A 27,441-nucleotide genomic window follows, 5' to 3' on the forward strand; every position below is an offset into this window, starting at 1 on the left:
AAACCAGGGAAATTACCCCTTTCTCCCAGAATGGGCTGGTAAACGAGTTCCGGCATCGAAAACCGCGATTGACAAAACCACTGCACTGATTGCTAAAGCTGATACTTTGAGGAAAGCCGCCGATCTTGCGGGATAAAGTCCTCATTCATAAAGAGAAGGCCATTATCTGGACGATGTTCCCTGCAGAACATGTGTGTATGCTGCGGCTTACTTTCACATGGTGGTGAAGTTGAGATTGTCACGTTCGTCAAGCCAGATACCATGCTAATTGACGAGCAGATCAAGGCGCTTGGGGACGTGAGCCACTTCCGTTCCTGGGAGAGCTGAAGGGCAAAGAAAACAAAGGATACTCGCTATAAAGGACAGTACTCGCCTACATTGTTGAATTGGACCCTGCCAGCAATTTCTATTTTCTCCTCAACGCCCGCGAAATGTCGGAGGTTCTTTCTCAGCAGCAAGGACGAGAGAATTGCCTATATCAGGGAAAATTTCCCCCTGGATGAGGCCCAGGAACAAGCATTCTTAAAGTCAACCTTTAAGATCGCCTATAGGCAAAACAAGAATAGCCATGGTAATCACCCTCTTATGGCATTGGATCTAAAGGTCCTCCTTGTTGCTGGCTCAAACAAAGGCGTCAATAATCTCACAGAGGTGTTGTTGCGGCTCTGGACAAACACCCACGACTTCAGCAGTGGTGTGGCCAATTTGTCGTTCAAGCCTTTAAAGAAGAAATAGGCCGAATTAAAAACCTATTCTGGATTGGCAGGTACGATGATACGATGGCATTGTTGAAGTTATTGATGACCCTGCGTTCACTATCCATGATGAGGCGAATTTCATTCCGACAGGGGCAAATATCACCTACGAGATTAAGACCTATGGCCTTGCAGCTCCATACTTGGAGTCTGATATTGCTGTTGCTGTGTTCTGCGGGGACATGCCCCTACTATCTCTCTATGATCAGCTCATCATCATCGAGAAGGTTGCTGTTACTTCGCTCTCACGAGATTTTATACAAGATCTTGTGAGATCTTTAGAAGTCTACCATAATGGACCACCATTCTGGAGCTCAATTGACCTCCTGGGCTTGTTTCTATCGACTCTAGGTCGGCACCGGCTGGTAGTCGGAGTAGCTCCCTCTGATGCAACCGTGCATGTCTTGCAATCAATGTCGACCTCAGCCGAGCCAGCACGGAGGCCCGAACAGATGGCTAATGCTCAACTTGATCACTGTGCCTTCGTGAGTATCCCTGTATCTCCTTGACTTCTCCTTTGTTATGCTCAGTCCATCCTGTATGTGCTAACCTGCAGTGTAGGAATGGCACCTACTCATCATTGTGCCTTGCGTGGTGCTAAAAGGCAATGTTTCACTCCGACATCTGCGGCTGATGCTACGCCACGGAGACCAAATTCGAGTTATTGCGTCTTATCAGTGCCTCATCTGCATACTTCGATCCAGACCACACAACTGCTCGATGAAGAGAGTGGTCTCCGATGAATTGCTCCGCTGGCACTTCCGCCAGTCTGTGCTAGCAAACATGAAGGGGGCAAAGGACCGGTTGATCAATGTTCGAATCACCCTCAATGAAACTGACGAATGGATCAGTGGCTATTGGTGGCCTACGCCACAAATGATCAGATCTGGACGGAATTTGATCAAATATCTGATGGCGGTTGGATGCTGCGATGCTCAAACAGACTAAAATACAGGAAGGGAACCAATATCCAGAAGTAATCAATTAAGGTCAAAGGGCCCGGCGCCACTTCCAGTGCCGCTTCTGGTATCATTTCACCAATTACAACCATACAGTTGATTTCACTCTATCTGACCCCTAGCCATCTCACTATTTTCATTGGGATACAGAGCTGTTCGCCTGTTCAAAAATGTCTGAGCGTACATTCAACACCTTCGCGTGGTCGTTTTTGGAGGCAGGGTGTTGGGCTGGCGAAACCATTTTCGAGCACGACTTACTCGTTAATTCAAAACGAACCCCTGCATCTCTACCTTGAGTTTATTAGACTGGCAGCTAAGAAAGGTACGCATACTCTTCTTTTCCTTCTTCATGGCAGCTGTGGCTAACAGCTCTAGTTGCATTCCAACATAAACTGGCCGCCGTGGACACGTGTTAAAGTCGATGGATAACGTCGTGGAACCTATTGGGCGGGTGATACCACCGGCGAACCAAAGGAGCGAACCGACAACTGACAAGCCAGCCCGGGGCATCGCATTTTCCTCGGAATGCAGCAGAAAGAACCCTAGGAAGAGCTCAATCTGCCGCATTGTCCGCCATAAATTGGCATGCAAAGTTTCGACCCGACGAACTGATCCTTGAAAAGTTCATCTGCTTCCAGGGGAGATACTTGACGATGCGGATATTAACTTAAATAATGGCGTTGTCCGAGGCATACTCCTGACTGTCGGCTACTTCACCGACAGCTGAGTACCAGAGCAACAACCCTGAAAGATCAATAGCTGCTGGGTATGGTTCGTGAGAACCATATCCGACGCAGGGGGTGCTATTAAAGACAAAGCAACGCTGGTAGTGTTTCGCAAACTTTTTCAAGAGAACAGAACTGTACCATTGCCTGTTTGCAGTGGCTTGGTAAAGATTACTTGACCAAGCTCGCAAAACGTCGCCAAAGCAACAATGAGGCTTTGGCTGAACTACAACGCCGTCTTAATAAGGCACAGACTTAAGCACCCGAGCACCATGACCTCTCACAACTGGGTCTCGTCTTCGGCGCCCTCACTCGAGGGACTAAATAGGTCGTGAGCATGTTATGCAGCTCAGAGGAGGTGAAGTCCTCGATTAGACTCGTCAACCAACCGGATAACTATGTGCAGGGCTTGGAGACACTCAAATATTCAAGGTCCTACAGGGCTTTGGCAAGGAGCAAAGCCATTTATACAGTGACTATTTCCCACAACTCCGAGCTCTTCACGCCAAAATGCCGACCACTAGGCCTACGAACATGCACACCGGGGGATTAACCCCGCGCGGCATGGACAACTTTACTCTGGTGTATGATGATTTCTACAACAACAAAATCGACGGGTATAACGCGGAGGAGCGCAAGCGGATGGGGTTCCGCGATCCCCTGCCGCGGTTCACGGTCGAGATCATCGGGATGTGGGATACGGTTGGGTTCCAGAAGGCGTGACTCGGGCGAGAAGCTGGAGCTGCGGAATACGGTGCCAGAAGCTAAAGACAAGTCTAGCTTTTCTGGCCTTAGTGAAGCCATTCTCTGAAATCGAGAAGCTTGAAAGGCTCTCGAGCGAACCAGCCGAGACGGCTTATTCCTTATATGGCAGGAGATGAGAGGATCAAATATGATCCCAATGGGAACCATAACACTTTCCTGCAAAAGTGGCAGGCAGCCATCACCAAGATCCAAACGCTGGGCGAGCTGCCGGACACGAGACACCGCAGCTCAATCCCTGTCGATATGTTACACACAAAAAGGCACAGCTAATAAACCGTATGGCAGCATGAACATATCATAGATTTGATCTGTTCCTCCGCGAGCAGATTCAAGTTATGGTTATGTCTTGCTAGGGTGACATTAATCGTTTTCAATGAGTGGCTCCCTTTTCGCTGTTTCTCAATTGACGGGCTTGTCCTCCTGTTGGACGGAACAATTCGACCCGAGGAGTCCATATTTGCAGTGTCAATTATTGAAGGATACATGCGATTGTGTTTCAGTAATATGATCAAGTGCATCGATCTATAAATCCAGAATATGAACACCACAAGAGATATGTATAAATGAAGCAGAGAGTACAACAAGCCAAAGTCAATGAAAGGCAGCCATTCGCCGTCCAGTCTATCATGAATCGACAAACGCAGAGAAAATAAATCATCACACATGGTAGGTAGCCTTGGCACATCGGCCCCACCTGTTCTGTCATCCAGGGCAGGAAACAAACACACAGTGGCTATAATAAAACGACACATGCCTTTACCTTGTCTCCGAACGCCTCTATACCTCGTGTTCGTTGCATCGCCAAACCAAACAAATGTAAAATATGAGAATAACATCGAAAGGAAAAACAAAAGTGGCAAACTCTAAAGAAAGCACAAGCCAAAACGGTGCTGGAAAGCGAGAAACGGGAATGGAGAATCTGTAGAATTGTACATGTGTAAAACCGGCGTCAATCATGAAGATGAACATAAACATAGACACAGAGAAGAAAGAGGTCAGGCAGACGCCTTCGGGACCCGCTTCGTCATCCGGCGCTTAGGCAGATCCATGTGATGGGATGAACGAAGATGCTCAATGAGATGGTCTCGCCGCGGGAAGCCATTGCGAGCCTTCCGCGGGCAGTGCTCCACGGGGCAATCCTGGTAGACCGGGTAGTGGACGCTGGTCTGGTGCCGCTTGAGATCAGCGGAGCGGGTGAAGGCCTTTCCACAGGTTTCGCACGCATAGGCTTTGGATGATCTGGAGGTTCAGAGTTAGCTAGGTGCTGGATCCAGCCAAGGGAGCGTACCAAAAACGGGGAGCTTACTTGGAGGACTCGGACGAGGAAGCGCTGGTGCCGAGCGAGTATTGTGTAAGCAACGATTCTTCGAGGCTCGGAGTGAATGCAAACTGGGTATCGTAGGAGGAGGAGTAAGATGGGATAGGGACGCTGTAGGATGTGTTCAGAGCGTAGAGGTCTGGGACGCTGGTGGTGTTATAGGGACTTGGTGGCATGAACTCGTAGACCGAGTCGAAAGGATGACTGAGAGGGATTTCGAGCTCGTTTCCGTCTGAGGGGAAGACGTCTGCAAAGCTGAAGGACTGAACAGAGTGTGGGCTTGGGGACTGCTCCATTGGAGTGGATGGAGGATAAGTTGAGTTCTGGGAGTACAACAAGTTAGTTTGAACCGTTGTAGTAGAAGAGTTCTGTTTATACTTACCACTGTGAACCGAGGGTAGAGTCTGTCGTTCATTTGAGAGTACATGATAATTGAAGTGTCTAGGTGCAGACGAAGAAGAAACAAAAGAAAAGGCCCTGGAAGTTCTTATAATGATAATTAAGACGGCAAGAAGCAGAACGCGACAGCCATGAAATCAACTGGTCGCACGTGCATCAAGTTCTGGATTTCTCCCAATGGATAGCGTAGCTGACATCGCGGCTGGCTATACATCGAGTATTTAAGTGAGACTTTAAATGAGTTCAAACCAGTCATGGGCGACGTCACCTGAACGAGGAATCAAGGTACCTGATTTGACCCAATGGATGGCGTGGATAAGCGAAAACAAGAGGAGAGACGGCCTGAGAGTCGATTTCCAATAATGATCCAACCCGACCAACTTATTTGGCTAATCTGCTAGTGTTCTCATCACGACACTCAGCCACTATCGAGCCGTTCGAGCGGGACCGTGATTGGAGGGGCTGCTGCGGGAGAGTGAAGCGGTCGATCATCACCAGGCAAGAACCCTGCTTAGCGTTGGCGCCAGAAGACTCGGGGAACAATGGAAACTTCTTTGGCCCTTCTAGCGTCAAACGAGGGGGCTTCTTGGGATTTCCCCTGCGGTGGGATTGACAGTTGTGATTGGGGGACGGTGGACGGGGATGAATAGCCCACACCATTCGACTGCAGTCGGGGACACGATGAGGACGGTGATCATATAATGCCAACATCATCTTCTACTGACTAGATAGACGGTATGCACTCATTCACTCGCCCTTCTCCACATGAATGCGCTGTGGAGCCTCTGCTGACTTCCTGTTTGGCTGTGAGGCTTTGGAGATAGACCGGTACTCCGTAGTTCGTACAATCTGTCCATTCTCAGAAGCTGATTGCCTTGGTTACTGCGTAGGTTTGACATGCGGATCATCTGCGATGAAGGCATCGACATTGGGTGATTTTGATTCGCTGGGACGTTCACCGGGAAGGCACTGATACGAAGGTAGTCAGCTCTTAGACAAAAGTATATCAGAGCAAGCTTAGAAAAAGGGCGACAAATGGTAAAATGCCCGCAAAGACAGCCTCAGAGGAAGTACCCGGTGAACGAGACTCCGGACGAGAGAGAGATGGCAAAAGTACGACTTGTCGAGTCATGTGTTCCCGAGCGGACCCTCAGGCAACAATCTTGTCATTTAGTCTACTCATTAATTATTATTATTCTCTGCTACAATGAGATCACAATCACTGAATCAATTCAGTTCACTCGGCAGTCGGCACGTTGTCCGGGGAGAAACAATAATCTCAATTATCATTCTGCTCTACATAGAGAGGTACTGGACTACTATCTAGTGAACAGTTGGTCCTACTCCACAGCCCACACGCAGTAAATCAGCGATTCGACAGCCTTGTGGGCTTGTTGTTCCCATCCAAGTCCACTATGCAAGGAATCATCACTCCATTTGTCCAATGATAAACAGTCGCACTCCGCCAAGAAAGCCGGTTGCAATTGATCGCTTGGCCTTGGACTCAGGGCTGGGACTTTTTCGAGACTGAACTTTGAAGAAGCCAAAGGGACATGTCACATCACAAGCGCACAGCCCCCGGCTACTTTAGCGTCTGACTTAGCCCATTGAGGACTAGGCGATTGGCAAGGCTCCCAGGCGTACATCTGATGCATCGAGCTGCTCCTCAATGATCATGATGATGCAGGTTCAAAAATCCCGCAGTAGGATGCAGCTACGGCCGTTCTGCACGGGAGAAAACGAGGAGTCGTCCAGTGAGGCGGATAGTGACTGGTGCCAGCTAGTTGTCTTTTTCGACAACCGGGCAAAGAGGCACTAAATTTTTGTCTACTTCTCGCTCCTGTGACGCAGGGAACGTTTATCTCGATTAGAGGAGTTATGATACACAACAGCGAGTAAGCTTCAGCCATGTCCTGCCAGGTGTCATCTGCTTGCTTCACAGCCCAGAGGAGCTATTGATTCATCTTAAGCTCTGACGGAGGGGCAAACCTTCTTCGGTGAATCTAGCCTTGGAGCTTTCTTCTCCTCGGCAACCTTTATTGTGTTGTTTCGTACTTTGGTGGATCAGCCAACCTAGGAACGGAAAGTAGCATAAGCAGAACTCCCATGTTCCACTGTCCCATTCATTTACTCATTCACAGATGACACCATAGAAGAACTATGATGACGAAAAGAAACAGACAACGAGGGGGAAAACAGCGGCAGGAAATAAATGAAGTAAACATCACATATTCCCGCCATCACCAGTCGAAACCCAACCAGCCTAATGCGGACATTCAAGACCACAAGTATCAAAGATGATGATGGAGATGAAGATGAACCTGTCAAAATATCCCTATTCGCCACCTGTCCAGCAGAAAAAGGAAAGCCCGCCCCATATGCACCCAAGATACACTTCTTATAATTCATCCTCCAAATACTTGTAGATAAATTTGAAATCCGCCTTGCGCCGGTTCATCCTGCGTCTCGATTAGTTTGTTGCATGGAAAAGAAAAGGAAAAGGAGAAAGGCTTACCAGGTACTCTCGTAATCGAAGAACCGATATGTACCCTGTTCATAGTCTTCGGTGATGTTTTTCGGCTCCTCATGGCGTTGGAACCAAGTCTGGTACTGTTTATGGAAGCGCCAGCTCTGGTTCTTGAGCGCCTTAGCCGCCAGGTACTGCTGGTAGCTTCCCTGACGGTAGTAAAACAAGTAGAAAAGCGTATCGGTATCGATCCGTCCGGTGTCATACAGACGAGGATCATCGAATATGGCGAGTGGTTCTTGCGGGTAGTAGAGAGGGGTGTTGTAAGGATTCGAGGGACGGTAATGACGGGGCTTCTCTGCATCGGCAGGCTCCGGGCAAGTCGCCAGTGATGCTGCGAGCAGCCGCTGAACCGATGGTGACGAGCTTGTAGCACTATTCGCCGCGCGGCTCTTGGTGATCTCAAACGACTGGATCAAATCCTGCAGCCCTGGAGGCAGATGGTAGATCGACTCGTCGCGCTGCTCGTCATCCTTGCCTGTCTCGCCGTTGGCTGTCGCAGGTTGTTCCTTGGCGGCTGCGGCGTTTGCCTTATCCATCGCTGGGGTAGAAGGCATCGTATTCGAAGCACTGGCCGCTGCGGGCGTCCCTGCGGCGCTAGGGCTGAGAGCTGGAGTCTTGGACCGACCGTGTCCACCAGGCTCTTCGGTGACGGTCGCTGTCGCTTTCGATACTGGTTGGACCGAGGACACAACTGGCGATGCAGTGGATGACGCTCTCGAGACTGGAATGGCGGCGGTGTAGGCAGGGCTCGTGCCAGGCGGTGGGGGCAGAGGCGCAATACCGACACCGTTCTTGTCGCTGGCAGCTGCGGCAGCCGCTGCTGATGCGTATTTGAGAGTCTCACCGGGGGGACGAGTTGGAGGAGGAGCGGGTTTCATGCCAGAAGTGGAGTTGGTGGGTGTTGGAGGGTGAAGTGTTGCGAGAACAGGCAAAGGTGACTTCATCTGCGCTGATGGTCGGCGGAGCCCACTAGCGTCAGCTTTCGACGATTTCGCCTTCACTTCCGGCTCGTCCTCCTGGATCGACTGTGCGTCTTGCGACGAAACGCGATCGTTGTCCCCAACCATTCCAAACTGCGCCTCGGCCTCTTCGCCCAGATTGAGATCGTCATAGAGCGTCTCGTCTTCTCCGCAGTAATCGATGTTGTGTCCATCATCCACGTAGTACTTGATACTCTCCTTCAGATCCACCACCTGGCTGGTTTCTACTGCGCCGTTCTGAAGCGCTCGTAGCAGCAACTCCAGTTTGTTGACGTGCCACTTATGTCGCTCCAGTATCCGCGAAAGGTCCGATAAACGATTTGTCTTGGCGATATCCTTCTTGCCCTTCTTCATCTGCACGTGAAGGGTCTCCTCTTCGGCCTCCATCGCTTCAATCTTCAGTTGAAGTTCGTCCACGCAGGTCGATAGGAAGTCGCACGCTTCGAGTTTTTCTTTTTCTTTGGGATCGAGTCGCGACGCAGCGGAAAGGCCTTCTTTGGAATATGCCTTGGTCTTCATCTCCTTTTCCACGGCTTTGAACTGCTCCATACACTGCAACCTCTGTTAGCTTTCTCCCATGTCCCGGAAAGGCGGTGTCAGTCGGTTTGGAATCGTTAGCCCACAGTTTCGATTGCTCTTCGCTGCTCGAGCAGCGGTCCTTTGTCTTTGACCTCATTACCTGAAGCCCATGACTTGATCTGGTCGCGGAATCGCTGCAGCTTCTTGATCTCTCGTTTCAGGTTCTCCTCCAGCTTATCTCGCTGGGTAGGATTCGATGCTGAGCGAATCTTCTCATAGATTCCCTCAAATGTCTGTATGCCTTCCGCGACCTTCTTGAAGGTCTTGTCGATCTCTTGCTGTGTTTTGCGGGACGTCATGGCTGCTGTTCACATGAACAGATCGGCGTGGGGAGAAAGGGAATTTTCGGAGTTTTAGGGAGATACGGAAAGGTGATCGGCGGGTTGGAAGCTGCGGTTCCAGTGGGAAGGAGGAGAACGGTGTTGGGCGACAATGCGAAAGTAGACGCGCTGGGAGATGATGCCAGAAAAGGCTGGGAATGTTAATGAATCTCCTGGTGCTTGTCGGAGTTGTCAAGACCTGGTGAAGGCGGTGAGTTTGGCGGGAGCCCGCAATTTGCGGGAGGGTTATCGAAGGCGGAGGCGGCGAGATCACTGTTATCGCTATCTACTTACTCTACGTGAATGTCCCTATGCTAATTCTTTTATGGGTTGAATATTCTACTGCTCTGTATCAAAGAAAATTTGATGAGAGCTTGGTCTTAGGAACTGATGATATCCCTGTTGTGACTTTTGAACTAGGTATGTCATCTCCGTTCCCGGCTATTTCCCGATGCGTCTGTATTCTGATGCATAGCTTGTGAAGCCTCATGAAGGCCACATTTTCGCTTTGACAATAGAATCTAACAATCGTCTAGTCTAGTTAGTTTTTCCATTGAATATACCTTTTCTCCTCGGATTCCGAGCGAATCCTCCGCGAGATACTTCGACATGAAAGGTGCGCCTAGCTCTCTCCGCATAGTCCCTCTCCGCTAATTCATGAGTAGCGGTCATCCAGAGAGTGAAATCTGCATCGGTCACGGTAGACGAGAAACTGGTCTCGTCTATCGGCCGCGGCTTGCTTGTTCTTGCTGGTGTAGGCAAGGAGGATACCGAAAAGGACGCAGACACTCTCATTCAGCGGATATTGAAGGCCAAGTTATGGCCTGCCGAAGAAGGCGGCCAGGTGAGTAGCCTATACCCCGGGCAGGGCGTACCAGAAGCTAAATATGCTTTTCCCATGCAGTGGAAAAGGAACGTGCAAGACATTGAGGGAGAGGTGCTCTGTGGTGGGTTTGGCCGTCTAGCGATCTTCGAATGCGCCCTTTAACACTTGACACAGTATCACAATTTACGCTCTACGGCCAATTGAAGAAAGGCAGCAAACCCGACTTTCACGATGCAGCCGATGCGGAGACAGCACGGAAACTATACGATTACTTCTTCCGCCGGCTGCGCGAAGCGTACAAACCCGACCGGGTCCATAACGGCGTCTTCCAGGCCATGATGGATGTCGAACTGAAGAATGATGGGCCGGTGGGTGTAGATTACCGCAGTGAGGATGCGGCGGTCAGCTTATGCTCCTCCTCGTGCCTTGTCCCCGAATGTCACGCCGTGCTGACGATGAGGGTCAACTTTAGGTCACAATCGAGATCAACACCAAACTGGCGAAAGAGAAAAAGCCCGGGGAGGGACAGAGTAAGCCGCAGGGCGAACGGAAAGACGGGGAGACGCAAACCATTGAGTTTGAACTACCAGCATCACTGCTGGAATAATGACCCAACATTCTGTATGCTGAAAAGGTGTTTGGTTGCTTGGGTTCGGGTGTAAATATTATTAGATAGATTCACAAATTGCACATAACATAATGGTTCAGGCTAGTTCCTTTTCAGAATGGACCTCGACGGACCCTCCATGCATCTAAAATTGGACGAAGTGGCCTTATATTGTTAGCTACTTCCCGCAGCCTGAATGAGTGCGGAGTTGATGGAAGCTTCTTGAAGCATCGTAAAAAAGGGCTGGTCCAGCCCACTTTGTCCGTTAATTCCTCAGCTTCTCCTCACTAATTCCTCTCACTTTCTGACACAACACTTTCGCTCTGCCACTGTTCATCTTTCCTAGTCATCTCTCGGCACAGTCATTCATTATTGCACTTCTTCTAGCTTGCAATCATGGCTGAGACTCAGCGTACGTACTGCCCCGTCTAGTGTGGGGTTCTCGACCTCGGGATGAGGGGTTACTGATTTGGTGTGATCGCAGGTCGTCCTCGCGTCTACTTTGACATTCAGATCGGCAGCCAGAAGGCCGGTCGTGTTGCGCTAGAATTGGTGAGATTACCAGTCTGATTTCGTCAATTGGGCCGCTCAGCTAATGTTTGACTGTGTAATCGCAGTTCAACGATGGTACGAAACGTGTTTCCAGTTTTCGTCGCTGAGATACTAATGGTCCCCCAGTCGTTCCCAAGACCGCAGAGAACTTCCGTGCCCTTTGCACAGGAGAGAAGGGCATGGGAAAGCAAGGAAAACCACTGAGCTACAAGGGTACGACCTTCATCCTGTCTCTTCAAGGTGCGACGATTCAGAGTCTTACGGTTGCGCGCGCTTAGGGTCCATTTTCCACCGTGTGATCAAGCAGTTTATGATCCAGGGTGGTGACTTTACCAATTTCAATGGGACTGGTGGTGAATCCATTTACGGCGAGAAATTCCCCGACGAGAACTTCGAGCTCAAGCACGACAGGCCTTTCCTCCTCTCGATGGCCAACTCTGGTCCAGGCACCAATGGCAGCCAGTTTTTCGTCACCACTGTCCCGACCCCCCACCTGGACGGCAAGCATGTGGTTTTCGGTGAGGTGATCAACGGAAAGAGTATTGTTCGCAAGATCGAGAACATGCCTACCCAAGCCGACAAGCCTACCACTGACGTGACCATCGTCGACTGCGGTGAGCTCACTGGCGAGGACTACGAGAACGCCACCAAGCAGGTTGCCGATGCCACCGGAGACCCCTACGAGGACTACCCCGATGATCACCAGGGCGAGGAGCTCAACGCTCAGGTCTGCTTCAAGATCGCTTCCGAGCTAAAGAACTTTGGCAACACTGCTTTCAAGAGCGGCGACCTTGTCCTTGGTCTTGACAAGTACCAGAAGGGTCTGCGCTACCTGAACGAATTTCCTGATCCCGATGAGAACGACCCCAAGGACCTCGAGCCTCAGATGAAATCTCTTCGCTTCACTCTTCACTCCAACTCGTCCCTACTCGCGAACAAGCTTGGTCAATACAAGAATGCCCAGAACTGGGCTACCTACGCCCTTGAAGTCGCCGACGCCGCCAACGCCAAGGAAGCAGATAAAGCCAAGGCCTACTATCGCCGCGCTGTCGCCTACGGTGGCCTGAAGGAGGAAGATGAGGCTCTGAAGGATCTCCAGGAGGCTTTGAAGCTGGCCCCCGGTGACGCTGGCATTCTTAATGAGATCGCCAAGGTCAAGAAGGCGATCAAGGACCGTGAAGCCATGGAGAAGGCCGCGGCTCGGAAGTTCTTCTCATAAAGCATCGGCGTCATGGTTCATCGGTCAATGACTCATGATTTTATGTATTCCTTTCCTTTCAGTTGCGCACAAAAGCGGCGATGCCCATTGCATTTCCTTGCGATTCCCCGTTCTCGAGCAGTCAGGAGCTGATGGGGTTCCTGGGCCAATATTTTACCGGCTCTGAAGCATGGTGATTGGCGCATTGTGTTCGTTCTCGCGTGATACGCCCAGCAATTGTTCAACTAGCGTATGAATAAAATAATTCCAACAAGAGGTCGAGTATATGGGTCTCTGAAGCGGAGTCGCGAATTTAAACATGGTAGGGGTAGATCACGATCGACTATTGGTAGCTGCAAGGCGACATCAGTCCTGGGGCCGGAATTTGCTATCCCGACGATCCATATACAGATTCTCTGTGGTTCAGCAGATACAATAGAAACAGGATTCAGCAACTGAAGGGATATGATTACACCATTCTCTCAATACCTAAATAACAGCTCATACCTGATCTTTGAAACGCAGACAACCCGAGCAAATATCTACGAAACCGAGCGTCCCGTCTCAGCAAGGAATTTCTCATAACGTCCCTTACACATCCGTCTCCAGCTCTTGCCCCAGATCAACAACGGTCCGGCCATAAGCATGGACAAGAGCACCCAGATGCCAAAGAACGTAAGCGTCCAGCCGTAATTCGTTGCGTCGATGAAATGCTGCACCGAGAAGGAAATGGCGAAGTTGATGCAGGAGGAACAAATGGCGAGGACGATGACGAGTTCTCCGGACATCTAACCTTGTCAGACGATACTAGTCTCACTTCGGGGAATAAGGGGGATTTGGGAACTTGTTTAAGGGGAAGACCTACCCGGTCGAAGCACTCCATTGCATATGCGGTCGCGATACTCGTCGCAGAGACTTGCTGTGCGATCATGCAGCAGAGTCCGATGGCGATTGAGATCCAGTGGTCACCGGCTGTGGCGCCCCAGCCGTAGGTGAAGTAGCCTATAGCGCCGAGAATGAACGGGAGGATATAGGCCCAGAGACGCATCTCGGGTTCTTTATAGCCTTTATTCCGACGGGCTAGGAAGAGGACGATCCAGTCTGAGAAGGAGCCGATGCCCATGCTGGTTCACTGTTAGATTGAAACTGTCAAGAGTCCCTTGTTGGAAGAGATTGTTGGTATGCTTACCCGATGAAGTTACCGACGAGAGCAGCTAGGAACAGTAGACCTACTGAGCCTGCACTCCAGTTGTAGGGTGGCTCCGTCATGATCTCCGAGATGGTGTTGAAAGAGATGATGCCGGCTGTACAGCCAAAGGCAAATTGAATGCCGGCCAGCACAATGTTTGGAAACGCAAAGAGGTAGAACGGACGCCGGAAGTACTGGTACCAAGTCGTCTGGTCATCTTCGAGGTAGTGAATCAGGGCGACTTTCTGGCGATAGGTCCGAGGTGGAATGTCGACTTCACCGGCGCCATGGCTAACAGCCACAGACATAGACGGTTCCAGCTTCTGATCCTTTTCAGAGGTGACTTGTGCGTCATCCTGTGTGGTGCAAGTCCCGACCTTCGCAACTGAAGGGCCTCCATCCCCGAATCGGTATCTCGGGAACATGGTATCATCGAACGTGAAGATGAAGAGTAAGATCAAGATTCCCTAATGTGAGTCAGCTCCGAAATCTCGGTCAAGGTCAAAACAGTCGAAGCCTTACGCATGCAATCGCAACAATAGGCTGGCTCCATCTCCAGCCGATACCATCAGTGATGTAGCCTCCCAGGATCAGGCCCAAGATAGAACCCAGCTGCTGGAAGAAAATGTAGATGGCCACCATTCTACCACGCTCGTGCGCAAAGAAAAGATCGAAGATCTGGGGTGGTTCGTCAGCAGAAGGATCCTAATCAATAGTGACTCAATGCCAACCGTTAATTGAATAAGAGCTTGATATGCGGCCGTTCCAATGCCACCGATAGCAAGCATAGCGTAGTACTGGGCTGTGCCTTCGAAGTACGCACCCCAAATACCGCTGCCGAGAACGAAGAGCAAACTCAGAATGTAAACAATCTTTCGTCCAAGTTTCATTGCCGTGGGGATCCAGATTACATTGAAGAATCCAAGCAAGAGGTAGTTGAGGGCAGAACCCCCGTTCATGTTCTCCAGAGTAACTCCAGTCTCCTTGGCTATGGTTGTCCATGCTGCACCCCAATTGTTTTCGCCAAAGGAGTTAACGCACGCATAGGCAGATATAAGAAAGAGAGACCAGTATTTCTTGCTTCTAGACCAGTTCTAGCCAAGGAATCAGTACCTGGCCTAGAGCCCTCGGACAACTCAAACTTCACTCACCAGAGGATCAGCAGGGGAGGATGAAGGCTGCGGAATCAGAAGAATATCTTGCCCTGCATGGGCAGCACCAGTTAAAGTCGCGGTGGCTATACAAAGATTAGTCGACCACCGTGTCTCATTTCAAAGGATGTTATTACCGTCGACCAGGTATACAGTTCCTGGGACATCTGTGTACACATCATCCGAACGAGCCATCATGTGTCAAATTGATATCCACAGAAGAATTGCTTCCACTATCGAGCATCACAGGAAATCATGTCCTTTAAATACCTTCACGGGCATAATACACTCGGAAATAGAGTTACAATAACTCGTTTTGAGCCGAGGGTTGAGCATGTAGCTTCCCAATGACATTCAGAGATAGTGATTCGGAATAACTTCGATCCCACTCCATACCCCTCACGATAACCCTGAAAAGGTATGCTATTGGATAGCGGGTGACCAGGGAATATTGCCTCTGAGACAGCATTGATGCAATGAGATAAACGCGCTGTGGGTCATGATGCGTTGACCTCAGGAGAGGGGGGGATACGATGGGTGACTGAAACGAGGAAGCTCTAAACGACAGTCAAATAGCAAGATCCAATGGAATACAGTATAGCTGACAGAAAGACGAGGAGATTCCCGCGATGTCACTGTCTTGTCTGTGTCAAAGCAACAGGGGTTAACAATTCGGCGAGCTCGACCAATGCCTTCATCTCGGGGTTGGTCAGGCGATAAGCCAGATCAAGTATATCGACCAAGGCTCTTTAGCCATCATTATGGGTCTGATTAAAGATGCGGAGATATGACGATCTTTGATGATTTCCCCAGACTTTCTGGATGCGTCCAAGAGACGAGGAAGGTCCAGCCGGTGAGCTTCAAGAAATCCGAGGCGGGGAAAAACCACAGATCCACAACATGATAAGACGGTCTCTGTCAGTAGCGTCATGCTTGAGGCAAACAGCTCGGAACGATCCGACACTGATTTGACTTGATATGGCATGATAGCATGCGCCATTTCTATCATTGAAATACAGCTTCACTTCCAGTCGCAGATGAATATCTCGTTGACATCTGTCCCATCCGCGTTGCTAGTATAATCACTGCCTCCAACTGGTACAATGGCGCCTTTGAACGTCACCACCGAATCTTCCATTCTCATTATTGGGGCAGGCACATGGGGCTGCTCAACTGCTCTACATCTCGCTCGTCGAGGCTACAAAAGTGTCACCGTTCTCGATCCTCATCCAGTTCCTTCGCCCATCGCGGCAGGCAATGACATCAATAAGATTATGGAGCACAATGAGCTCAAGGGTACGACTGAAGTTTCTTGAGATATGAAGAGGATGTTCTGTCTTCTAACAGTTAGATAGATGGCTCATCCGACCCCCGAAGCGCAGCCTTTTCGACATTTACGCGGGCTGCTCTAAAAGCCTGGAAAACTGACCCGGTTTTCCAGCCTTACTTTCACGAAACTGGCTTCATTGTATCGGGTCACACACCTGCTCTGATTGACCACATACGAAAGGACGAGGTTGAACCGTCAGAAACAAGCTTCGTCAAGCTGGAGACAGCCGAGGACTTCCGCCGGACCATGCCGCCAGGCGTACTGACAGGCAACTTCCCTGGCTGGAAGGGCTGGTGGCACAAGACTGGAGCTGGGTGGATTCACGCCAAAAAGGCCATGATCTCTGCTTTCAATGAGGCTAAGCGCTTGGGAGTTAAATTCATCACTAGCTCTCCGGAAGGGAATGTCGTATCATTAGTATACGAGGATGGCGATGTAGTTGGAGCCAGAACCGCCGATGGTCGCGTACACAGAGCCCATCACACCATTCTTTCGGCAGGTGCTGGCAGTGACAGCCTGCTAGACTTCAAGAAGCAGCTTCGGCCTACCGCGTGGACTCTCTGTCATATTCAGATGGATCCAGAGGAGGTCAAGCGATACCGGAACCTTCCTGTGCTGTTCAATATCGCCAAAGGCTTCTTCATGGAGCCTGATGAAGATAAACACGAGCTCAAGATCTGTGACGAACATCCGGGCTACTGCAACTTTCTCTCTGATCCAGACAAACCGGGCCAGGAGAAGAGTGTCCCCTTCGCAAAGCATCAGATTCCACTTGCGGCCGAAGCGCGCGCACGAGACTTTCTCCGGGATACGATGCCGCATCTGGCTGACCGGCCACTGTCCTTCGCGCGCATTTGCTGGGACGCTGATACCCCAGACCGTGCTTTCTTGATCGATAGACATCCAGAACACCCCTCACTGCTAGTCGCTGTTGGAGGTTCCGGCAACGGCGCCATGCAAATGCCTACAATTGGCGGCTTCATCGCTGATGCTCTAGAGAGTAAGCTACAGAAGGAGGTGAAGTACGTCGTTCGATGGAGGCCGGACACAGCTGTCGATCGAGACTGGAGAGCGACTCAGAATCGCTTCGGTGGGCCTGACAGAATCATGGATTTTCAGAAAGTTGGAGAAGATCAATGGACCAAGATTGGAGAGAGCAGCGCCCGGTTATAGTCCGTCGGATTGAAGACTAGCTTAGATTTTGATTAAATGTAGCTGAGACCTTATATAGACAGCATGTTTGGAGCTTGTTACCGTACTTTGGAATAATAAAGGGGATTACTCTTGCGGTCAGTGGGATGGAGCGGAAAGAAGATTCCCACGAGAATATCTCGCGTAAAGCTTGTTCTGTAAGCCAAAAGAAGTTTGGAACGGGAAAGGAAATATGGCAATCACACTAATGTAAGGATACCTAGAGTGTAGCAGAACGTCAACTCACTTGCTGGCAAAGGCACAGCTTCCCATATCCATCTTGACCACCTCTGCCTCAGGCCGGATATCAAAATCAAAGATGTCCATTGGCACCCCCATCGTGGTGCACGCATTAGGAATATCCACAAGCCCCGCAATATGCCCCTGAACAGGGGCACAGCTCAACAGCAGATAGATCTGATAATCACTGTAACCATAGCGGCGAAGATACTCAATGACCCGCAGACAAGTCTGACGATACGCAACCATCGCATCCAGATAGTGCTGCTTGCCGTGCTCATCGACGGAGAACCCTTCGAAAGTCAGATACCGGCCGGGCCCGAACTGGGGTTCAACAGGGCCCGGGTGGAAGATGGGAGACTTCATCCCCATCTTCGCCATCCCGTCTTTGATCACTGTGAGCTTGAGCGTTATGATGCCCGCCATCTCGATGGCGCCGCAGAATGAGATTTCCCCGTCGCCTTGCGAGAAGTGGAGGTCGCCAACGGAGAACTTGGCCCCTGGGACGTGCACGGGTAGGTAGACTTTGGAGCCGCGGGAGAGGTTCTTGATGTCGCAGTTTCCTCCGTGTTCGGGACGGCCCTAGTCAAGTCTCTTAGGTTATGTCCGTGCGGTTCTGGGAGGAAGGTGTATACGCACTGGGATCGTCCTTGCGCCTTCTTTGGCGATCTTGGCTTTGAGGTCCTCGTCCGCACTGCCGGCATGGACATTCTTCGGTTCGGGGGGCTTTGCGACATCGCGGCCCCTGGTGTTTGCGGCAATTAGTTCGCCCTCACGACGATTCCACTCGGCGAGGATCTCGGCTGAGGGAGCGCAACCCAGAATACCTGGGTGGATGAGACCTGCAAATCGCACGTGGGGGATGTGCCGCGAAGAACAGAAGATTCCCTCGAAGTCCCAGATTGCTTTGGCACTATTGGGCGGAGGAGTCAGATATGTGCAGTATAAGGGGAAGACAAGCGCACGGTTCGGGATAGATCTCATCCAGAAACCCTCCACCATTATTGGGACTGAAGATTCCCGTGAAACCCCAGGGCCGGTCCTCGAATGGCTGGACGTCTTGGACTTCAACAAGCAGAACATCTCCAGGTTCGGCTGACTCAATCTCAAATGGACCGGAGAGATAGTGGATTTGCGTTAGGTCAACGTTCTTAATATCATCGGCAGAATCATTGTTCTTGATCTGGCCACCGGTCCAATCGAGACATTCGATCTTGACCACTTCGTTGTTGGCGATCTTGCCACAGGCAGGCACTGCAAGGATATCATATTAAGGGGAGTACTTTGACGATGTCATTTACAGCAGACGTACCATCTGGATGCCACCGATTCTAGCGATGTGTCAGCAATGTCAACATTCAGGGCTCTCTGACAGCACATACATGTAAGCCCGGTTGCTCCCAAGCAGGCTTATCGAGATCGACTTTGAGAGCGGTACGAAGTCCTTTGACGCCCATTTTGAGGTCACTTAGTCGTTCCTATAGGCAATATACCAAGAAAAGATAATATTATTGTTTGATGGCACGCGTAGTCTACCAGCCGCAGAAGATTGATAGGATCGCACAGGAACAGCACATCCTTTTGAATCCTCGCGTCAGCTTCAGGAACCGAGAAAACTCCCCTGTGAACCTACCCTTTCATCCGATATCAAGTATACCCCGCAGGCGGGGAGGATAGGATAGATGCTACTCCAAATTGTACTGAGCGCATTACGAGATGTCTACGTATCAGCGATGCATCCTTATCACCGTATCTCCCGTCGCTTATCAGCGGGCCTCCGCAGTGTAACAGCAAATCATATCCAACCAAAAAAGGCATCGTTCTGAAGTGAGATGACAACCACGGCACGAAATTCCTTCGCCGTGACAGATATGGTAGGTGCGGGATCCTACATCGACAGGGGATCTACCCTTCAGACTCAGGCCATTGGCTCTTGCTGTTTGCCGCCTTGCTCGAGCAGTGGTCCATCGATCCCAAGCCTTGCAACTTCTGCCGCATTAAAACATTGCCGGTTTATTCGGTCTATGAGACTTGGGCTCTTCAAGAGAACTTCCGTCCCGGACTTTCGGGTATTTTTGTCCCCTGCACTTCCCCCTCATTCTGTAAAGCCAAATTCAGCTTGTCCAGGTTATCTAATGACAGCCGCAGGAAATCATGCTTGTTCTTCCAGGTGACTTGGCTCTCGGCGAAACCTTCACTTTCGGCGGGACTGGGTGGGGGATCTGTGATCTTTGTGATCAGATATGCAGTCGATGCTTGTGCAACGCCGTACATCAGCACTCCGATGTAGGGTGCTTTGAGGACCACGGTGAAGGCGAAAGCGAAACCGAACAGAACACCTTGGCGATCCATAAACCAGCGGCGTTTCTGTTCTGGTGTGAAATGGATCCGGCAAAAGTAGGGCTCAAGCTATACACCATGTCAGACATGGAAAGAGACTGTCGCCACCGCGCCACCGCAACTCACCAGTTCACGCATTAGACTGCGGGATGCAAAGTACGTATGCAAGAATCTAACAATGAATCTCTTTGGGAGAACCAGACCTGTCCCGAAGATTACCGCGGCAGGAGTCGTTCCCACGCTGCTCTGGAATGTATAGAAAGAGGCTGCAGGCATGACGAATCTTCCCACAACAGGAAGAAGCGAGATCATGTAGAGTCCCAAGAGAGTCCCGAACTTGCGACCGTATCGCCGCAGAAACAGTATCATTGCCTCCGGAATCGGCTTTGAGACACCAGTAGCTCCTTTGGTTGAGTACATCGCTAGGTGCGGGTAGTACATGGCACGAAGGGTCCTCGGGTCGTCAGCCTTGTGCTTCTGAACGTAGGTTGAGTCAACCCATTTCAAAGACTCCATAAAGCTAAGCAATTAGCAAAGGACCTCTCGATATAAGGGCGTAGCCGGCTTACATCTCATCCAGAGTTGGTGTAATGTATCTCATTAAAGTCATGAGTAGAAAAGGTACCTGAAGAACAGAGTTGTTGAGGAAGTTCAGGCCATTCAAGATGTACTCATCCCATGAGGTACGATCTAGATCGGAGAACCATGATGCAATCCAGACGAGAAGCTTGACACCGATGATCTAGTCAAAGATATCTTAGCAATTGGCGAACCAGTAAACAAAGACTCAATAATAGCGCACCGGAATTTGAATAATCAGGTGGATGATCACTCCAACAGCTATTGCTAGAGCGGCCTGCCGAAAATGGTCATACTTGAAGAGCTCCGGATTTCGCAGAGCTCGAACAGCTTTCAAGAGTTGTTAGCATTGTTAATCGTCCAAACTTTCTCGGAACTACTAGACCGACCAAAAAAGGGCCGACTACAAGTAATAAAAAGGGCTTGGTTTCAACTTACTTCCGACGACTGTGAGCTGGAAACCGCGGATGACGGCATTAGGCTCAAAATTGGACATGACGGACGTTTGGTGAACCAGCGAGCTGGGTTATTCTCATGAGAGAAAGATAAAACACAGTAGGCTCCCTACCAGCGACAATTTGTCCCTTTAAATAGAAGTAGTCCACATAGTAATGCTAGCATTCAGTCTAGCAATGACTGGCACAGGCAACAAAATAGATAATGCAGGAAACATTGATAAATGCGTCATCGCATTTGATGATTGGGCAGATAGACGCCAGCCGCAACTTCATTACTAAGGCGACCTGAGGCGCGCGGACCCACCTGTTCATGAGGCTTTTGATGCCTCAGGCGACATTCCCCGCCTGTCGAAGTGAATCACGAGGGAGAAACGATCATCAGTGGTAGTAACTGGTAGGTAGCCATCATCAACAGCCGATGTCGATGATCATGATAGTTCCGTCTGATGGGAGATAACTCAATCGCCGTTCATTCCTTTGGTTCATCCATCTTTCACTCTCCTTGATTACATGGTCATTCCTTGTCTTTCCCTACACCATACCTCTCTATTTAGCTTTATAATTCACCCTTCTGTTACTGCTTTCTTCAATGTAACCCTTTTTATCGGTCGTTTCTTCCGCTATCAATATGCCCGAGTCCTCGGATGTACTCCCCGCTCATATTCAGTCTATCCGTCGATCTGCTACTTTGCCGACCAAACTACAACCCCGGAAGCAGCCCAGCTCCGAGTTCTTACGCACCAAAGCTTCCGAAAATGACCTGTTCTTCCATCCGTCTGCGAAGATAGTCCATTTCTCTCCCCGAGCCCTTGCGCCTATACCGTCGAGTACCGCCCCCGCCGATTTCGATTACCCGGTTGACACTATCGAAACTCTTCCATGGCGATCGGCGACTGAGCGAACAGTTGCCTGTGCGCCTCTGAGGCTTGAGAAGGTGCATGGCCTGACTGTCTTCCTGAAGTGTGGGAGTGTCGTTCATGCAATACTCAAAAACTCTCAGTGTTGGTGTGTGGACGGAGAGTCAACGTTTGTTCTGCGCATACGACCTCTCACATACTATCGCATCGAACTTCCGAATGAGACTGAGGAAGATAAGAAACTTGTGGCGGCTATGAAAGAGGCGCTTTTAAAAGTTCTGCGATATGAAGTAACGCCATGTCCCTTTAAAAGAGGTTTTACTGTTGAGCTACCTGAAGAAGCGAAAGCTCCGAGGCGGAAGCGAGCATGGCGCCCAAAGGGGCGAAGAGAAAGTGCCCCCGTTCGATCGATGTCGGTATCGGAAAATGCACCCGCCGCGGAAGACATGGCTCTGCTTAATGCAAGTGCTGGGGAAGACACGGATGGAAATACAACCGATGATAGCGGCTTCACCCCGAAAGGCAGTGATAGCACAATTCTGGAGACGGTCCCTGATGATGAAAAGGAGGCGCCGTCTTCAGTCACCGTTCCCGGGGTGCTGCCTCTTCCTACAAGCTCCGTGCCGGAAACACAACATAGTTTCGAGACCTTGCTGGCAAGGTTCGAAGAGGCCTCTGACCTGCAGGTTGCTCCTGACATGTTCTACTCCTCAAGTTTTGAGTCATTCCACTCGGTCGAAATCCCACCATCTCCAGCCGCTGAGATCAATTCCCCATTGACAACCGCATCGCCGGTATCAGTCGCTTGCCCGGACAGATTCCCGGTTCAACAGGAATGTTTGGCGGAAGACATGACGTTTCATCTACCGGATTCATCTGAGAAGAACCCCTTTCCAGCAGCAGAACGCGTCAATAGCACGGCTTCTCAAGCTGAAACTTCACCGGGGGACCAGTCCTCGGTATCGAGTTCGACATCGTTCCTGGACATACCCTCGAGCCCTGAGAATGACCTTGCAAGGAACCTGAGCGACATGAGCATTGAATTTCGCCGGCGCTCCAAAGCGTCGCGAGAACGAGAGATATCCCCTATGCCACCACCGTCCATTCTGGTCAGTAGTAGTCCACCGGAAAAGCAAGATGCAGCCTCCATCATCCAGAAGACTGCCACCCTTGTCCTGGTACCTCCAGTGCAATTGTTCATATTGTTGATTCACATTGCGGCGAGAATTGTTTTAGGCCCAGCTCTTAACTCAGCGATGGGCGATTTCAGCCGAAAACTTGAATACCATGCCGCCAATTCTCAAGAAGCCGTGGATGACTATGATATCCCAATTGAGCCCGACCGTCGAACAGCAACAGGGTCGGATGTCACGAAGAAACTCGATCCCTGGGATCTGGACTAAACTATGTCATAATCCACCTTCGTCGTCTTTCCCTGATATCTATGTTTCTCTTGCCTATTTCTTTAAATACTGTGTTTTAATGCCCTTTCATTTCTCACCAGGCGCATTCCCGCTTGGGCGCACCGCATTCTTGTTCTCTAACGGCTCCTCTTGCATGATCTTTCCTTGCTGTTTCCTGTCTGTTTCTGGGCGATCGTAAGGCTCGTGGGCGGATCAAGTCTCGCATTGGATATGTACTCCCTAATGAAACCTGTACCTTTAGCGTGTATCATCGATAGTCAATATACCCGTTTCCTTTAAGAGGCATTGATACTGGACAAGGCAAACTGGGTCGAGACCGCCAGCAAACCATGTGCCATGACAATTAAGTACAATTAAGGTACCTTTACATACCACAAGTACTGCAGCAAGATCTATTGCAAAAGGACATAGAAAAAAGCCAGCATTAACGCCATAAATGCAAAACCCCAATATCAGCCGCATCACAGACAACCAAATCCCACGGTCAAGCCTTGGTAACCTTCGAAGCACCACCCTTTGCTTTAGCCTTCCCCTTTTTCCGATCCCGCTTCTTGAGCCCCGTCATACCCGCCTTGCACACCTCAGCATACCGCGCAAAGAATGTCTCGAGATCCTCCTGCGCGACTACAGTCGAAAGCTTGATCTTGGATGTTTTTGCGGCCTTCTGGTTCTGGTCTTTAGCTGTCTTGGGATTCGGTGCGTTTGTGTTTCCGTCTGTCGCTCTGATGAGAATAGGAGGCAAAGCTGACGAAGAAGAAGCCTCCTCTGATGTGTTGGTGTTGCTTGGGAGGAGGGGCTTTTGGGTGAGGAAGACTGAGCCGCGGGCTTTTTGGGAGGTTTTGGAGAGGAGCTCGGAGAGGGAAGAGAAGAACTGCGATGGATTAGTTACCATCCAATATCAGACCAGATAATTCTGTATAGGAATGTAAGGCGCAGTGGGTGAATTCCTACCTCTTCGTGACCGAGGTGTTGTGCCATTGTGATTGCGATATGTTGGGATGTTTGCTCGGGGATGTTTGTGCGATGCAACAGATGAAGGTATTCAGCAAAGACCTGGCTGTTGCAACGTATAGGTAAGTATCAGATAACGTCTCAATGAGATTCTAAGTATCTGTATCTCTCTCCGGCTGTCCAATGTCTAGCAGCGATCTCGACCCTCGTGCTACGCTGTCATGGTGGGGAGACAAATCTCCGCAACCTAGCCTACACCGCCTTCGCTGAGTTCCGCCTCCGCTCCGCAGCCTTTTTTTTTTGCGACGGCATAAAAATCACCAGCGGACATTTATTTTGCGACAACCAACGATAATCAATTAGTATATTTGTCGCGGAGATGAGACGATTTAGGCCAAAACACAATACTACGTCTTTACCCCGGACGCTTCGCGCCGAGCTGGGGATCAAAGATCACTACGGCGAAAAGAAGCATAAACGGAGCGGACCTGGACCGCGAAAAGACCGACGTCAAGCGGAACGGACAGAGAAGAAACGTGGACCTCCTCCAAAATCGAAAGGTCGACAATATGAGGTCGAGGACGATGATGATGATGAAGATCTTGCAGATTTTGGAAACGACTCAGATTTAGATTCGGATTTAGACGAAGATGTACCCCCGCCGAAGTCAAAATCTGCGAAACCCGAACCGAAGCCTAAGTCGATACTTAAGAAGAATCAGAAGGGAGTTGAGGAGTCCGAGTCGGAGGATGCCGCAGATACCTCGAGCGTAAAGCACCGCCAGGTTTCTCAGGTCGTGAAAGACAAGCTTGACGAGGACGCTGCTGAAATTGCGGCGCTGGAGAAAAAGCTGGGATTGAAGAAGGGGAAAAAGCTGCCAAAGTCATTCGAGGAGGACGGACTGCTCGGCTTGCTGGGAGATTTGGACGACGGGTCCGCTGACGAAAGTCGAAAGCGCAAAAGAGAGGCCGACGAATGGCTGAGGAACAAGAGAAGGAAAGCGCAAGGTCTTGTGCCAGAGGATGATTCGGAGGAGGACGACAGCGAGCTGGGAAGTGATGAGGAGCTTGGAGATTTTGACGACGATGAAGACGACTTTGACGATATGGATGATGACGAAGATGAAGATGAGGCGGAAGAGAAGCCTGTCGCAAGGAAACGGGAAAATCCATACGTTGCGCCTGTCGCTCCGTCGGCCGAGAACAAACCCAGCAAATATATTCCTCCGTCACTGAGAGCAACTTCTTCGTCTGAATCCGAGTCACTTACAAGACTGAGGCGTCAAGCTCAAGGACATCTGAACAAGCTGTCGGAAGCCAATCTTATCTCTATCCTTGGCGAATTTGAGAAGCTCTATCGTGAATACCCTCGACAAAACGTCACTTCAACGCTTTTGACGCTACTATTCGGTCTTGTATGCGAAGGATCCGCTCTGCAGGATACATTCATCATCCTCCATGCGGGCTTCATCGCTGCACTCTATAAAGTTATTGGGCCCGACTTTGGAGCTGAGCTTGTTCAGAAGCTGGTTGAGACATTCGACGCAGCTGGGGATGAGCGTGGCAAGTTCCAAGGAAAGGAAATGATCAACCTAATCTCTTTGCTCTCACAACTTTATAACTTTCATGTCGTCGGAAGTACCTTGGTGTTCGACTATATCCGGATGTTCCTGCAAGAGATCAACGAGGAGAGCACGGAGTTACTACTCAAAATCATCAGAAGTACGTTGTCATATATTCTTTGTCTAAGAATGTGTTACTGACAGAATTAGATTCTGGGCCCCAGCTCCGACAAGATGACCCCTCCTCCTTGAAAGACATCGTTCTCCTGATTCAACCTGCTGTAGCAAAGGTTGGCGAAGAATCGCTGTCAGTCCGGACAAAATTCATGATCGATACCATCACCGATCTCAAGAACAACCGTCTGAAAAACGCCCCTGGCTCAAGTGTGACCTCGGAACATATTACCAAGATGCGAAAGATCCTAGGCTCTCTGAACAACTCCCGTGCCCTCCGCGCCTCAGAGCCCATCAGTATCTCACGAGAGGACATTCACAATGCCTCAAAGAAGGGCAAGTGGTGGCTTGTCGGTGCAAGCTGGAAGGAAGACCCTCTCGTATCCGCTCGTCAGGAGCTAGCCAATCTACCGCAGGAGAACAAAGCTGCTGTCCAGGAAGAGGACAGCGAGGGCGAGCCCGATCTGGCAAGCATCGCAAAAGCACACCGCATGAACACCGATATTCGCCGCTCCATCTTTGTCGCCATCATGTCCGCAACAGACTACCAAGATGCCCACGTTCGACTGATGAAACTTCGACTGAAACGCGCACAGGAATTCGAAATACCGCGCGTCCTCACCCACTGCGCCATGGAAGAGGAGGCATACAACCCGTACTACACGCTGATTGCACGGCGGCTCTGCGGTGAAATGGGCCGCCGCATGAAGGTCTCGTTCATGTATACCCTATGGAACGGCTTCAAGCGAATGGGCGAATCAGACGATATGGACGAGGACGATGAAGATGCCGGATTCGGCGACGACAACGACGAGCGCAACCAGCTCTCGATGAAATCCGCCGTCAACCTAGCCAAGATGTACGCCAGCCTCATTGCCGACGGCGCACTGACGCTGAGCGTGCTGAAAACGCTCAACTTCGCCTACCTCCAGCCCAAGACAAAGGCCTTCCTTGAGATCCTCATCATCACCATCATCCAGCAGTCTCAGAAATCGAAACGAGTAAAGAAAAGGGGCAAGAAGGCGGACCAAGATGAGGAAGCCGAAAGGAATGAGAAGCCTTTGATGGAGATCTTCCTGCGCACGCGGGACACACCGCAGATCGTCAAGGGATTGATATATTTCATACGAAAGGTGGTTTCGAAGACAGATATTATAGAGTCTGAAAAGGAGCAGAAGTTGGTTCGGTGGGGATGCAGGGTCGCTGTGGATGCTTTGAAGGTTGTGGCGAATGAAGATGCTAGTCTTGGGTGATTGTGTGCGACACTCTCTCTTGTATATATTCCCATTCTCTGTCAGGATTCTTGGCCTATTTGGAGCACGGTGTCCGGTGCGGGTAAACAAAAGCATTGCATGAGTCTATAGATGACTGAAACCGATCATAATATTGACCGTTTGTACAGGAAATCTCCTGCCTTACAAAGACATTTGAATTGGCTGATAGTAAACAAGGGTATCTCAAGGCAAGCAAAGCGAAGCGTACA

The 27,441-nt window shown here is 50.3% G+C and overlaps 12 protein-coding genes across 12 annotated transcripts; 6 read left to right on the plus strand and 6 right to left on the minus strand.

Annotated features, from left to right (window-relative positions):
* Positions 1-2,949: 2,949 nt before the first annotated feature.
* Positions 2,950-3,162, plus strand: Aspvir_001481 (uncharacterized protein; the record flags this gene model as incomplete). Its single annotated transcript, XM_043266603.1, has 1 exon — positions 2,950-3,162. The coding sequence occupies one exon, from the start codon at positions 2,950-2,952 to the stop codon at positions 3,160-3,162; it is 213 nt and encodes a 70-aa protein (XP_043122538.1).
* A 1,037-nt stretch (positions 3,163-4,199) lies between these two features.
* On the minus strand, positions 4,200-4,949 carry Aspvir_001482 (C2H2-type zinc finger protein; the record flags this gene model as incomplete). The annotated part of the gene is made up of 3 exons (XM_043266604.1): positions 4,200-4,443; positions 4,511-4,845; positions 4,905-4,949. The coding sequence occupies 3 exons, from the start codon at positions 4,947-4,949 to the stop codon at positions 4,200-4,202; spliced, it is 624 nt and encodes a 207-aa protein (XP_043122539.1).
* A 2,370-nt stretch (positions 4,950-7,319) lies between these two features.
* Positions 7,320-9,309, minus strand: Aspvir_001483 (CNOT2/3/5 family protein; the record flags this gene model as incomplete). The annotated part of the gene is made up of 3 exons (XM_043266605.1): positions 7,320-7,380; positions 7,437-8,983; positions 9,055-9,309. The coding sequence occupies 3 exons, from the start codon at positions 9,307-9,309 to the stop codon at positions 7,320-7,322; spliced, it is 1,863 nt and encodes a 620-aa protein (XP_043122540.1).
* Positions 9,310-9,939: 630 nt separating this feature from the next.
* Positions 9,940-10,763, plus strand: Aspvir_001484 (D-aminoacyl-tRNA deacylase; the record flags this gene model as incomplete). Its single annotated transcript, XM_043266606.1, has 5 exons — positions 9,940-9,946; positions 9,996-10,174; positions 10,235-10,277; positions 10,331-10,557; positions 10,629-10,763. 5 exons carry the CDS (start codon positions 9,940-9,942, stop codon positions 10,761-10,763), a joined length of 591 nt encoding a protein of 196 aa, XP_043122541.1.
* A 396-nt stretch (positions 10,764-11,159) lies between these two features.
* On the plus strand, positions 11,160-12,534 carry Aspvir_001485 (CYP40/PPID family peptidylprolyl isomerase; the record flags this gene model as incomplete). Its single annotated transcript, XM_043266607.1, has 5 exons — positions 11,160-11,175; positions 11,248-11,315; positions 11,381-11,390; positions 11,442-11,528; positions 11,594-12,534. The coding sequence occupies 5 exons, from the start codon at positions 11,160-11,162 to the stop codon at positions 12,532-12,534; spliced, it is 1,122 nt and encodes a 373-aa protein (XP_043122542.1).
* A 521-nt stretch (positions 12,535-13,055) lies between these two features.
* Aspvir_001486 (putative MFS transporter) lies at positions 13,056-15,051 on the minus strand (the record flags this gene model as incomplete). Its single annotated transcript, XM_043266608.1, has 7 exons — positions 13,056-13,301; positions 13,379-13,637; positions 13,703-14,169; positions 14,225-14,380; positions 14,434-14,796; positions 14,854-14,939; positions 14,991-15,051. The coding sequence occupies 7 exons, from the start codon at positions 15,049-15,051 to the stop codon at positions 13,056-13,058; spliced, it is 1,638 nt and encodes a 545-aa protein (XP_043122543.1).
* Positions 15,052-15,956: 905 nt separating this feature from the next.
* Positions 15,957-17,356, plus strand: Aspvir_001487 (NAD(P)/FAD-dependent oxidoreductase; the record flags this gene model as incomplete). Its single annotated transcript, XM_043266609.1, has 2 exons — positions 15,957-16,149; positions 16,209-17,356. 2 exons carry the CDS (start codon positions 15,957-15,959, stop codon positions 17,354-17,356), a joined length of 1,341 nt encoding a protein of 446 aa, XP_043122544.1.
* A 261-nt stretch (positions 17,357-17,617) lies between these two features.
* Aspvir_001488 (acetamidase/formamidase family protein) lies at positions 17,618-19,071 on the minus strand (the record flags this gene model as incomplete). Its single annotated transcript, XM_043266610.1, has 5 exons — positions 17,618-18,196; positions 18,254-18,527; positions 18,580-18,868; positions 18,927-18,945; positions 18,997-19,071. 5 exons carry the CDS (start codon positions 19,069-19,071, stop codon positions 17,618-17,620), a joined length of 1,236 nt encoding a protein of 411 aa, XP_043122545.1.
* A 583-nt stretch (positions 19,072-19,654) lies between these two features.
* Positions 19,655-21,029, minus strand: usgS (transmembrane protein UsgS; the record flags this gene model as incomplete). The annotated part of the gene is made up of 5 exons (XM_043266611.1): positions 19,655-20,023; positions 20,081-20,474; positions 20,524-20,696; positions 20,757-20,863; positions 20,972-21,029. 5 exons carry the CDS (start codon positions 21,027-21,029, stop codon positions 19,655-19,657), a joined length of 1,101 nt encoding a protein of 366 aa, XP_043122546.1.
* Positions 21,030-21,619: 590 nt separating this feature from the next.
* Positions 21,620-23,251, plus strand: Aspvir_001490 (uncharacterized protein; the record flags this gene model as incomplete). Its single annotated transcript, XM_043266612.1, has 1 exon — positions 21,620-23,251. The coding sequence occupies one exon, from the start codon at positions 21,620-21,622 to the stop codon at positions 23,249-23,251; it is 1,632 nt and encodes a 543-aa protein (XP_043122547.1).
* Positions 23,252-23,756: 505 nt separating this feature from the next.
* Positions 23,757-24,250, minus strand: Aspvir_001491 (signal recognition particle 14 kDa protein; the record flags this gene model as incomplete). The annotated part of the gene is made up of 2 exons (XM_043266613.1): positions 23,757-24,143; positions 24,224-24,250. 2 exons carry the CDS (start codon positions 24,248-24,250, stop codon positions 23,757-23,759), a joined length of 414 nt encoding a protein of 137 aa, XP_043122548.1.
* A 352-nt stretch (positions 24,251-24,602) lies between these two features.
* On the plus strand, positions 24,603-27,211 carry Aspvir_001492 (MIF4G domain-containing protein; the record flags this gene model as incomplete). Its single annotated transcript, XM_043266614.1, has 2 exons — positions 24,603-25,944; positions 25,995-27,211. 2 exons carry the CDS (start codon positions 24,603-24,605, stop codon positions 27,209-27,211), a joined length of 2,559 nt encoding a protein of 852 aa, XP_043122549.1.
* Positions 27,212-27,441: the final 230 nt, after the last annotated feature.

Source organism: Aspergillus viridinutans, assembly GCF_018404265.1.
Source record: "Aspergillus viridinutans IFM 47045 DNA, scaffold_1, whole genome shotgun sequence".
In the NCBI taxonomy this organism is placed as follows: Eukaryota; Fungi; Ascomycota; class Eurotiomycetes; order Eurotiales; family Aspergillaceae; genus Aspergillus; species Aspergillus viridinutans.